Source organism: Sceloporus occidentalis, unplaced genomic scaffold (assembly GCF_023333645.1).
Source record: "Sceloporus occidentalis isolate IW3139 unplaced genomic scaffold, rSceOcc1.0.p SCAF_5, whole genome shotgun sequence".
In the NCBI taxonomy this organism is placed as follows: Eukaryota; Metazoa; Chordata; class Lepidosauria; order Squamata; family Phrynosomatidae; genus Sceloporus; species Sceloporus occidentalis.
The window spans coordinates 40,523,465-40,535,758 of NW_028316985.1; the positions used below are offsets into that span (position 1 = coordinate 40,523,465).

Genomic DNA, 12,294 nt, shown 5'->3' on the forward strand with positions numbered 1-12,294 from the left:
AGATACATGGAGTGAAGTACTTGGGAACAGACTTTATAGAACAGACCTTTATACTGTAGTTATGAATGAGCAGGCTGAATGTGTGAATAGCAATAAAAATCAAATCTTGTGAGTATGGTGATGAGATGACAAGTTCAGTTTTAATGATGGTCATGGGGGGACAAAGGAAAAATAGAAATATATTTATATTTAGCTGAGGTGAGTATTGTTGATGCTCTTAATACTCTGTGATGCTGGATTTGAAAGTTTAATGGTCTGTATATAGTTTCATTGTTTTAATGTTTTGGTATTTTTAACTGTTTTAGTATATCCTTACATGTGATTATAGTTCATCTCAGTTGGGAGCTGTATGTGACCACTAGTGAGGTTCTTTCATTTCCTGTCATTAGTCTGTTCTGTAATAGATTAGTCCTAGGTACAAGGCGTTTTTTTACTCTTCATATGGTGGATTCTGCAGTTTGTTGTAATTCCATGAGTTTGGTGTCAGTCTTGTGAGTCCAACCAGATACAATTGCATTGTATCTGGATATAAACTCTGGATTTGGTAGTGTGTTCAGGGTGGAAACTGGAGGCTTGTATTTGTAGTAGTCAGTGGGTTTGCACTAGTGTTGTCCTTAGATGTACCTGTACAGTGGTGTCTAGAAATTAAATTAATTCTGTTGATAGTTCCAGGTTGAGCTTGATGGTAGGGTGGAAGTTGTTGAAAACTCTGGTGGAATGTCTTGACTGAGTCCTCTCCATGAGTCCAAATTATGAAGATAGTGTACCTCAGGTAGGTGAGAGGTTTCTGGGTACAGGAGTTAAGGAAGTGTTGTTCCAGTTCAGCCATGATGTTGGCATATGGTGTTGCAGTGGGAGTGCCCTTGGCAGTACCATTAACTTGAAGGTATATATTACTAAAAGTGAAGTAGTTGCGTGTGAGAACTAAGTGGCAGACCTTGATGGATAGGTCTGTTACAGTACTGTACTATCTGAATTGATGTTTCTGACAGCTTGTAGTCCATCCTTGCGTGCAATGTTTGTATACAGGGATTTTGCAATGTGTTAACGTGTTACTCACACAGTGCTAAGATCTTACATAAATCAAGTAGTAAGTTTTTTTCACAAACTCTGTTCCACTTCCTTCTCTCTTGGCTAGTCTCCCCCACTTTCTCATTCTTCTATTTACCCAGCTCCTTCTTCAGTGAGTCTGGTCATACAAGTGTATGAGAGGTTTTGTTAAGTGAGAGCAAAAAGATAAAGCTATCCTTTTACCTGTTATAATGTGTTTGTTAAAAAGCTATTCCAAAGTAAGTCTGAGTAAGTCTTAACTTTAAGTGACACATACTCCCTAGGTAAGTAGGATAGGAATTCACCATCCACCTGTAATAAACCCATTCACCCAGATGATCCAACGGAGACATTCTTAAGCCTCTAAGGTTTACTTCTGCTTTTGCAAATTTCTGTCATCTAGTTTTTAGAACCAGAATTCACTCATCAAAGATTAATAAATGCAAATACCCTTTCTTTCATTAACCTGACATGAGGTCAAGAGATTTAGACCAATCAGTATTAGTTAAGGTATGTGCTAAGAATAAAGGGATATATTAGAGATGATATGTGATCTTTAAATTAGAAATGTTATGTATTGAAGTTGGGACCCAGGTTCCTGCTTACAAAACTTGCACACTAACCCTGATATTTTCAGTCCACAATTCTTGATTGGGAGTGGGTTGACAAGAAGGACACAGTGATTCAGTTGGGCATAAAACCACTCTGCAAATACTCAGACTCTCAAACCATTTCTAGTAATTCTCCACCTGTTGTCTTTGTAGCTATCCATTTAATGCTGTACTTGAGATCAACGCTCTCTACTCAAATAAATAACTTATAACCTTTAAGAAACAAGACATGTGAAGGGTGAGTGAAGTGGGCATGTTGGTTGGAGTAACATGAAAAGAGACATGTAGATAAATGACAAACTGAACTGAAGAGGCTGTAAGATGAGATCCATGTTTTAGGGCAGCCTTCCCCAATTTGATAATTCCCAGATCGGTTGCACTCCCACAATTCCTAGAAAACAGCCCCATTTTGGGCTTTTGGTCTGTGTGTGTGGGGGGGGGGGGATCCAGGTTGGAGGAAGGCAGTTTTAAATGGACAAAAATAATTATTTTGAAGAAACCAGTAACAATTGTGCTTCTCCAAGGTCAACAGTGAAGACCTCCATGCCATCCTCTGTAAATCCCATTATCTTGCTCAACACCAAAATCCCAAATGATGAGTTAAGGATAACTGAACCAATTGAACAACTGCAGTTATTGGTGTTCTTGGTAATATTTAGCATTATAAAATTAGTTTTCAAATGTAACGTTCAAGCTCTGGGATTGAAAGAAATGTTCTGGATTCGAGCATTGCTCTCTGCATTTCTACTACCCTTAGAACCATTCTATCACAACTTAGTTTTTTACATTCTCACTTGATTCTCCCCAGCCTGATATCTTCCATACATGGCCATTTATGACCCTATCACAATGGGTAGGCACAAGCTCCATCATGGATTCCACAATCTTAGCAGTTAGATCCTGGTGGAAAAGGCATACACTTAGAATTAAAGAACCCTGAGTGCAGGAACTGAACAGAGTCTTTCCACACAGAAATCCATCCTGTTCACCCAAATCTTTCTCCGTTCCAGTAGAATTTAATGTGTGTGGGGAATAATTAAGTTACTGCTATCGAATTCTTGCCAATATCCTCAAATTACCAAAAATCTCCCTTCTGCCCACTTTCACTATATAGAATCTTGAAGCATATAAACATACAATAAATCCTATGCAACACAAGAAAATGCTCTAAGAAAATTGAGAAAATGTCTCCATAACCCCAGTCATAAGAGGCCAGCTTATTCTCCCAACTGTTACATATGATACATGAAAAATAAGTGTCGGGAAATATTTTTAATACTTTTTATATATTTACACAAGCTTGATACTCTGCATGCATAGAGGACAAAACAAATTGCTATATTAAATGAAACATGAGAGTCTCACTCAGAAGCAAAGGACAAAACTGGTTTTATTTTCAAAGACACTGAAATCATGACAAGCTAAGGCAGAAACTGTATCTCCTGTTACCAATAAAGGCAAGATTTCAAAATGCAGTTTTGTAAATGACACTAGAATAAGCTTAAAGATATTGAATCCACCCACAGGCAAAAATGTTTCCAGTGAATCTTTAGATGGGGTACAACCTATCTGCCCTGATATTAATAGGAGTAGGCTGACAACCATGAATCTTCCTAGCAAAGGCACTTCAAGGACTGATCCTGTGCAAGCAGAGAAATTATGGTCTGTCCCAGTTTAATTCCTTGTGATTATTTACAGTGAAGCAGCAGGAGAGATAAAATCTGTCCAGAGGCCTGCGCTAGCAGATATTCTTGTGACATTAAAAGAGCCAAGTGGGTTGTGGGGAGGAAGCATGGCATGCAAGTGCCAGAGACTGGCATGGCTGTAATACAGCACAGTTGGCAGAGGAAGAAAAGAAAAGGAAGTGAAGTGGAACTCATTCTGTCCATTCCTTCTTAATGGCCAAGTTCCATTCCCAAGTGAGATGGTCGTGCTTATCATCATCAGTGAAGAAGGACTTGTTGCGGTAGTTCCCTCGAGCCATCATGCCCTTGGGTGCTTCCTCCAGAGGTGTCATGAATTCATATTCTTCTGGCCGTGGTCCATAGCTGCCCACCATGAATGTAGCTTTGTCCACTATGAGATAACAACCCACAAGAAAAGAGTCTGTCTTACAGTAGCTCATCAGAGAAAGGACAGAACCAGAACTTGGAAAGTTTTTTGGGGGAGGGACTACAACCCCCCAAAGACCCCCACCTCATCCCCCCCAGCAGGGCAACTAGTCATGCTGGCTGAAGAAATCTAGAAGCTGTAATCCAGCAGAGTAATATTTTAATCAGAATACAGAGGTACCAGACCTGTGCTGATCTCAGATAGCACATATGCTGCTAAGCTAGACATGCACAGAGAAAGCAATAGACCTCTGGCACACTTTCAGAAACATACACTGAATATGGCTTGCAAAGGTGCAATGCAAAGCCTAGGTTAGGCTGTAAGAGCATAAACTGTTGCTCATGGATGTCAACAGTGGTCAGTTTAAAAGTGCCGCAGCCTTGGAATGGATGTCTCGCGTGAAGAGAAAAATGTGGCCCTCTGCCAAGTGTCACAGTAAAACACCTGGCTATATTGAGCAGATAGCAGCCTACTTGTATCTCAAACTGACCTCGGCCTATCTTAAAAGCCTAGGGCAAGCAAAGCCTTGCAGCCACCAGCAGGCCCTAGGATCCACATGCAGGAACAAACATTTGTAGCTATTATTTCATTCCTCCATTCTATTACAAATTTGTATTTGTACAAATTTAAATTTGAGAAGACTAGATAACAGGAAAACACTGCATCAACATCTGCAGAGATGGAGAGGAGTATTGCTGAAGAAGAGGAAAACACTGCTTTACTCACCTTTTACTCCTGTCCGATAAGTGTGCTGCCCGTATTTCAAGCCAGATACAATTTCTCTATTAACCTGCAAAATAAAAGCAGAGTGTGCAACTGAGTTCAAATTTCTGTTGCCCTTTTCCCCTTGGTAACAGGAGTGTCCTCTTCTCTTTGTTTCCCTCCTCATCTTCTGCTTGTTCATGCCATTTCCTACCATCTCTCACTATCCTTTTTTAACTACTGGAAATGGTACAGAGAAAAACAGACTTGCGAGCTGGTGCACACAAACAGGATTTTGTAGTTCAATCTAAGATTGCTTCTTCTTGGCAGTCACAATGTAGACCCTCAGCTCTTTGATGAGTTTTTTCCAGCACACTTAGTAGTGAGATAGACTTCTAAACATGTTTCATTTAGAAGTTGACCATGGGAACAACTGCAGATTGCAGTACCTTCATTTCTTCCAGACATTCAGTGATGTGGCCCCCCAAAAATAACTCTCCTAAGCTCTGCTCTGTCTAGCCCAGGGCATCACGTGGGATAGGGGAAGAATCCAAAAAAGATTTTAAGGCTGAGAATTCTAATGAGGTATTCAAGTAACTATATTCATCAAGAGGAACAAGGATGTGTGCTGTGGCCCACCCCTTCAAGCAGCAGCCTCTCAATGTTAACTGGGAAGATCTGAAGGAGAGACAACCATATTACCATACTGGTAAACTGTTGCGCATCCCCCACACACACACACACACATACTGGCAGAGGATCTCTCAGAGGTGGCACTATAGCCAACACTTGTTAGTTAGTACTGTGCAGCAGAAGGTACAGCAAACTCCTTTTTAATGTCTTTTACCCTCCCCCCCCCCAAAAAAAATCGCTATGATAAGACAATCCAAATGAAATAGAAACAGTGACAGAAAATGAAACTCCTAGACGAGGTGGCACTCAACGAGCTACAGGGGTATGAGGGCAACTACAGGTAGCACTGTGGCTAATGATGCAGCTGGAATCAAGTCAAAAAGATGTTCACCTGTTGATGTGTTCAGAGGTGAAAGAAACATCCAAAGCTACACAAATCATATTATAGGAACAATGTGAGAAGCATCAATCAGGGATGGTAGACATAGCAAAGCAAAAAATGGAACGTATAAATATTACAATACTTCAGGTGAGTGAGTTGAAGTTTTACTCAGGAAATTAAAATCTAAGAAGAAAGAGGTGGCATTAATAATGAGGGCAGATGTAGCAAAAGCAATCAAAGAATATAATGCAAAGTATTGACTGAATAATATCAATAAGACTTCTGGGAAAACCCGGAGAAAAAGAAATTGAAAGATTTTGTGCTGGAGTCCAGAAGGAAATTGTTCACAAACACAAACAGGACTTGTTAATCATAAGCAAGTAGAATGCTTAAGTAGAAAACAGAGCAGAATCAAACATTGTAGGAAAATTTGGCCAAGGATCAGGAAATGAAGCAAGTGAGTGACTGATTTGATGTTGTAAAGCCAACACTTTATTGCAAACACACTCTTTAAGCAACCAAAGCAGTGATTGTATAGAGTGCGCCCACGCTATAGACGGATGCTCTATACGTGGCTTCCAGCTTATGTGGAAGCCGTGCGACAGGAGAATGAATAGTGCACAAGCCCATAGAGTGTGTACCCTCCCGCGCCATGAGCATGAGCCCCATTCAATCGAATGGGACTTGAGCTAACACGCTATTCGGCTTATGCGGAGGGGTCCAGAATGGATCCCCCGCATAAGCCAAGGGCGCACTGTACATGGAAATCACTGATGGCCAATATAGGAATCAAATAGAATACATAATAGGAAGCAGAAGATGGAGTAACTCAATTCTCTCTGCAAAAACAAGACTAGGAACAGATTCTGACACAGCACATGAACTGATATCAAATATTAGAGTAAATTTAAAGAACACTAAAACATTTATCATTCCAAAATACAACTTGTGGAACATCCCTTTAGATTTTAAAAATAATGTTAAAAATGGATTTGCACTATTAAAGCTAATTAATTGACTGAGAACCAGAAGAACAGACTGAAGCCAGGGACATTGTCAGAGAGGAAAGCAAACTGACACTATCTGCAGCAAAAAAGAAAGAGACACCTAAATGGATAAAAAACGAAGCAGTTAAGAACAGACAAGAAGCAAAAGTAAAAGGTGCCAGAAACAGATTCACAAACCTGAATGTAACAGTTCAATAACTTGCATGCAGGGACATGCAGAACTTCAGTGGGCTATCAGTATCCACAGGGGATGGTTCCAGAATGCCCCACAGATACCAAAAACCACAAATGCTCGAGTCAGTATTTAACATTTAAAATTACCTGGGCAACAAGATCCAGGCACCAGGAAAGCTTCTTGCACTGTTTCCCACCTTCCCATCATGAAAGCTCTTCCAGAATTTAAACCTTTCCTGACTCTGTTCCCCACTTTCTCAGCCTTCCCATCACAAAGCCTCTGCCAGATTTTAAATCTCTTTGCCACTGACCCACCTCAGGGAGGGGCAGCTGAAGGAGTGGGACAAGGAGGTGTATTGGTGGGTAAGGGGTTTAGATTCTGTCAGAGGCTTCCTTGTGAGAAAGTGGGAAACGGAGTGAGGCAGTTTAAATTCTGGGAGAGGCTTCCTTGGAGTTTATCAGACAAGGGAAATTGGAAGTATAATCCAATGGCAATCTGAACGCAATCATGGGGTTTAACGTTATTGCCTGATAACCCACTACACGCAAATTCAGGCAATGGGAAGTCAGTCCGAGCGCAATCATGAGGTTTCACGTTATTGCGTGATAGACTGCCACACGCAAATTCGGGCAATGGCATGCTATTTTTGGGCAATGGGAAGCCAATTCGAATGCAATTCGCATTCACGTAAATTTGCTGAACTAGCAAATTCACGTGAAAGCGTGCCTGACCCCACTTTCTTTTCATTCGAAATTAAGAGAAATTCCTCACATGTGATAAAGTCCCTTGTGAGAGGGTGGGAAACTGAGTAAGGCAGGGATTTAAATTTTGGCAGCGCCTTTGTGATGTGAAGGTATGAAAGAGAGTGAGGTTTAAGTTCTGATTGTGTCTTTGTGGTGGAATTGACTTCTATGAGGGGAGGCAGCGGCTTGTCCAGGTCTTGCTGCAGCAGCCTTCGCTATTGCCCTGGGACCGCTTCTCAGCCTGGTCATTGCAGGTTAAAAATAATTAAATGGTTCCTCATTTCAATCCATGGTCACTCAAATCTGCAGATACCGAACCCATGGATGTCAAGGGCACACAGTACTATAATAGTCAATGTAGAGAAATAGAAGATGACAGCAAAAAAGGAAAAACTAGAGATCTCTTCCACACAATCCAAGAAACCAAAGAAAAATTTAAACCAGGAAATACATCTGAGAGGCAAATATGACATTCAGTTATGTTTTAGATTTAGGAAGTTATGGGATATCAGGTTGCAGAAGATCCTGTGAGGTTTTTTTCAAACTAGTTGAAGGGAAGTGTGAGACTAGGGGGAAACAGATCTAGAAATGATTATTAATTTGCTAACTACTTCTTTAGCCTAATATTGGAAAAAGAACATTCTCACACTACAGTCAAATTGGTTTTAGAAGATCATTAACATTGCAGAATGAGAAAACATACTGTATATACTCATGTATAAGTCTAGAAATTTAGGTCAAAAAATTGACCCCAAAAAACTGACTCGACTTATCCATAGGTCAATGTAAGTATTGTATCTTAACTCTTACTTAAAAGAAGGAACCATCTCCTAGTGAAAAGCAAGAGTACAATATGTGAAACACCGATCCCCTCTACTCTCTCATCCATCCAGTCTTAAGAGTAAGCACAAAGAGTTATGTCTGCTGAAATTTTATAAGTTCTTTGACATTGTTTTGCTTTGCATCATCCTTTAGATCCTTTGCTATATGCCCCTAAATTTTACCCTCGACTTATCCACGATCATAGCAAAATACATAATTTTGGCCCCAAAACATGCCCTCAACTTGTACATGAGGACGATTTATAGTCTAGTATATATGGTAATACAGAAGTGTGCAAGATAATCTAATATACGATAGTTACTTTGTAGAGAAACTGGTGACTTACAGAACTTTGAAATGATAAATTTAGTCACAATATTCATTTTGATGCACTGTTCTCAAAGATAATAACTGATTTACAAGTAGGGTTTAATTATTATTATTTAGACAATTTTCCAATAGCTTTGTCTCTAGTTTTAAGGAAGCTGATGGAGCTACCACACTAACCCATTTTCCCACTTGATTTATTGTTTATGATTAGGCAATCTCTAAGATAATTATATTCAGGCTTTTATCCAAACAATTCTTCTGACAACTGACAAATTCGTCAAGGTTTATTACAAACCATGGAAAAATAAACGTTCTTTGAAAGTGCCATGTGAGGTCAAATAACCAGCCCCAAAACATTAGATATGTGTCTATAAAAAACATCTCATTTTGGAATATCTCACTGTTGTATGTCCACATTGCACACCAATTTAGCATTACAGTGATCCCTCCACATTAGCTGAAGTTAGCTGAAGGACCCCCGTGAATGAGAAAAAAACGCAAATTTAAAAAAACCCACTTCTTTTTACCTGAGCAAACATCTCCCTAGGAATCTCCCCAGGTCATCCAGTGCAACTCTGTGGTCAACATCTGCCAGACATTGATCATAAAATCATGCTGGACAAATGCCTACAGAAATGTTTTTCTCCAGGAACTTCTAGGGTCTCCAGTAGAATTCTATGGTCAACTTCTGGCAGAGTTGCACTGGAGGACTTAAGAGACTCCTAGAGAGAATAATTAACCAAAACCGCAAATAATCAAATCTGCAAATGTCAAAGCCGAAAATGTGGAGGGCCAACTGTAGTTTACTGCTTAGAATAAAATATGAAAGACATAAACCAGCAATGTGCAATTTTGCCCTGGGCCAGCCTGAAGAGAAGACATCCATAGAACAGGACAGAATCCAGCATTTGAAGACCTTGGTAGGAAATAAACTCACTTTGAAGTGGATCTTGACTCTGTATTCTGATCCTTCTTTTAATACGAAGATTTCTTTCTTGAGAGCTTCAAGGTCACCTGCAGCAGAGGAAACAAATTTAGTTTTGCTATGACTGGCAGTGAAGAACACACTTTCTAGCCTCAACTGCCACTCAGACGTTTATAAGTGCAGCAGGTGTGTGCATCTGCCAGGGATTGGAGGCTTTCTGCTGGGGATGCTTTAGTTTGAAATCTTGCAAGGGTAGGACCCAAAAGCCCATGAGTCAGCTTCCAGTTCTTATCCTTCTGTGACCCCAAAGGGCTCCAGATGCACCCAAACCTCTTCAACATGTTTTTATAAGGTGAAAAGCAGCCCTAGAGGCTTCCAGGTATACAACTAACCATTCTGTGTTAGGTATGTGTCAAATAGATCTTTCAATTAATGTTATATAGACCTGGCTATATAATGTTCCAATAATTTTTAACTTTTAACCAATTTTCGTCTGCTTTTTTGATGATTTGTCTTTCAACTGGTGGGTCATCTTATCCATTTCTATCATATCAACTTAAGTAACCACTCTTCTGCTGTTGGTAATTTCCATTTTTGGGCAAACAAAATCCTTGCTACTGATACCATATATAGTATTACTCCCCAGTTCTCTTTTTTTGAACTCTTTGTCCAAACTGGATGTAATGTTTAATAGAAAAAGTTCTGGGTTTAAACAAAAGGGTTTCATGTGTGTGTGTGTGTGTGTGTGTGTGTGTGTGTGTGTGTGTGTGTGAAAACACCTGTAAAAATGGGATTAAGGGGGCTTGCTCCCTCAAACAATCCATTTTGGGAACCACCATTTTGACTGGATTGTAACATACCAGACTGGAAACATTCATAGTAATTTTAAACATATGCTCAACTGAAAATACTGTAGAACAACTTTATACCAGCTCAATTGGAATACATTTTAATCAAAGTTGGCATATGTTTTAAATGAATCACCAGTAGCTTCCTACAAAGAATCCTGGAAGTTGTCTGAAGAGATTCTGAGCATCCCTGTTAGCAGATCCCTAACACTTTTCTCCACACCTCCATCCAACCCACCTCCACTGAACTGCTGCTTCCACAGTTTCTTGGAGACATAAAATGATTTTTAAACTAGTTTTGTAACTCTGTAGTTCACATGTACGTTATAGTTTATTACTGATAATTATATGCAGCCTCTCCTCCGATAAGCTCAGTGTGGTGTACATAACTTTCCCGCACCAGGGTTCAATTCCCAGCTCAGCCATGAAACCCCCTGGGTGACCTTGGGCACGTCACACACTCTCAGCCTCAGAGGATGGCAATGACAGACCACCTCTGAACAAATCTTGCCATGAAAACCCCATGATAAGTTTGCTTTAGGGTCACCATAAGTTGAAAATTACTTGAAAGCACACAATAAGAACAACAACAACAAAAACCCACATTTTATACTCACAACATTCCTGTAAGGTAGGTCAGGCTGAGAGTGACTAGCCCAAGATCACCAAGTGAATGTTATGACTCAATGAGATACAGAATCTTTTTGGTACACTACACCAGTGGATGCACTTTTCCCAGGGAGATATAGTAGTAGCGAGGGGATGCGGACTCAGTCTGTTACGTGCAAGCAGGCTACATCTCCAAAGCTTACTTCTTTCACAGCCATAATTGCTTAAGAAGGCCATAACTACACTGGTATAACTCAACAATAGGATTCTGGCCTGGATTCCCAACTCTACAACTCTAACAAAATGCAGATGAGAATGTAGATTTGAATGTGCCCAACTGCCCATGTTCTTGAAGAATGAATGTTTGGTCCTATATGCTTCTGTATTTCTGCAATTCTACTGAAATCAGAATCAAAGAATACAACTTTCTTTGTGCAAATTCCACTGAAATGAACAGGAACTGAGGGAAGAGTAAGGAGTAAGTGCAGACTAGAAGACTCACAAACTGTATGCTGTATAATGTCTTACAATTAATATATATATATATATATATATATATATATATATATATATATATTGTGGTATTGCTACTCCCCATCAGTGTGGTGTAGTGGTTTGAGCACTGGACTGCAACTCTGGGGACCAGGGTTGAACTCCCCACTCAACCATGGAAACCAGTGGGTGTCTTTGGGCATATCCTACTCTCTCAGCCTCAAGAGGAAGACAAAGGCAACACATACACCCATATATTGAAAAGCCCATGATAGGTTCACCCTAAGTCAGTGGCAACCCCTCTCTGAATAAATCTTGCCAAGAAAATCCACATGATAGGTTTGACATAAGTCAGAAACAACATGAAGGCACACAAGAACACAATTGCCACACACACCCTCAAGAGATTTCAGCTGAAAAGGAAACATCTGAGGTTTACTAAGCCCTGACTTCCTCTCTCACCAGGTAAGAAGCCCATATAAGGTGAAGCATGACTCTCTCTGGCTGACACTGAACTCTGTAGAAATGCAAGCTGCTGCTACTAATTTGCAAAGAGGCAGTTGTTCTAGTGCTGTGCCAGCAAGGAAGAAATGATAGCAAGCTCTAGTCTTTATTACACTCAACAATTTAAAGACACAAGAGCTTCAGGAAGAATTTCCAGAATCTAATACTGGCAAGCATCATACAGCTTTGGAAAAGGGGAATCTTTGAGGTCAACCAGTCCTGAGGTGACATATTTGTGGCAGTCGTGTAGGCTGTGCAGGAAAATACAACAAATTCCAAAATTCACAAAAGAGTGATACAATGAGCCCTTGTTATCCACTGGGGTTTGGTTCCAGGACCTCTGGAGATA

The 12,294-nt window shown here is 40.1% G+C and overlaps 1 protein-coding gene across 2 annotated transcripts in view; it reads right to left on the reverse strand.

Moving 5' to 3' along the window:
- Positions 1-3,033: 3,033 nt before the first annotated feature.
- Positions 3,034-12,294, reverse strand: part of ARHGDIB (Rho GDP dissociation inhibitor beta) — a 28,091-nt gene continuing 18,830 nt past the window's right edge. For both annotated transcript variants that reach the window (XM_089523818.1, XM_089523819.1), the window contains exons 4-6: positions 9,505-9,581; positions 4,500-4,563; positions 3,034-3,737 (exon numbers count right to left, since the gene is read on the reverse strand). In XM_089523818.1, the coding sequence (XP_089379944.1) occupies positions 3,538-3,737; positions 4,500-4,563; positions 9,505-9,581 (341 nt within the window). In that variant the 3' untranslated portion in view covers positions 3,034-3,537. The remainder of the gene's footprint in view (positions 3,738-4,499; positions 4,564-9,504; positions 9,582-12,294) is intronic.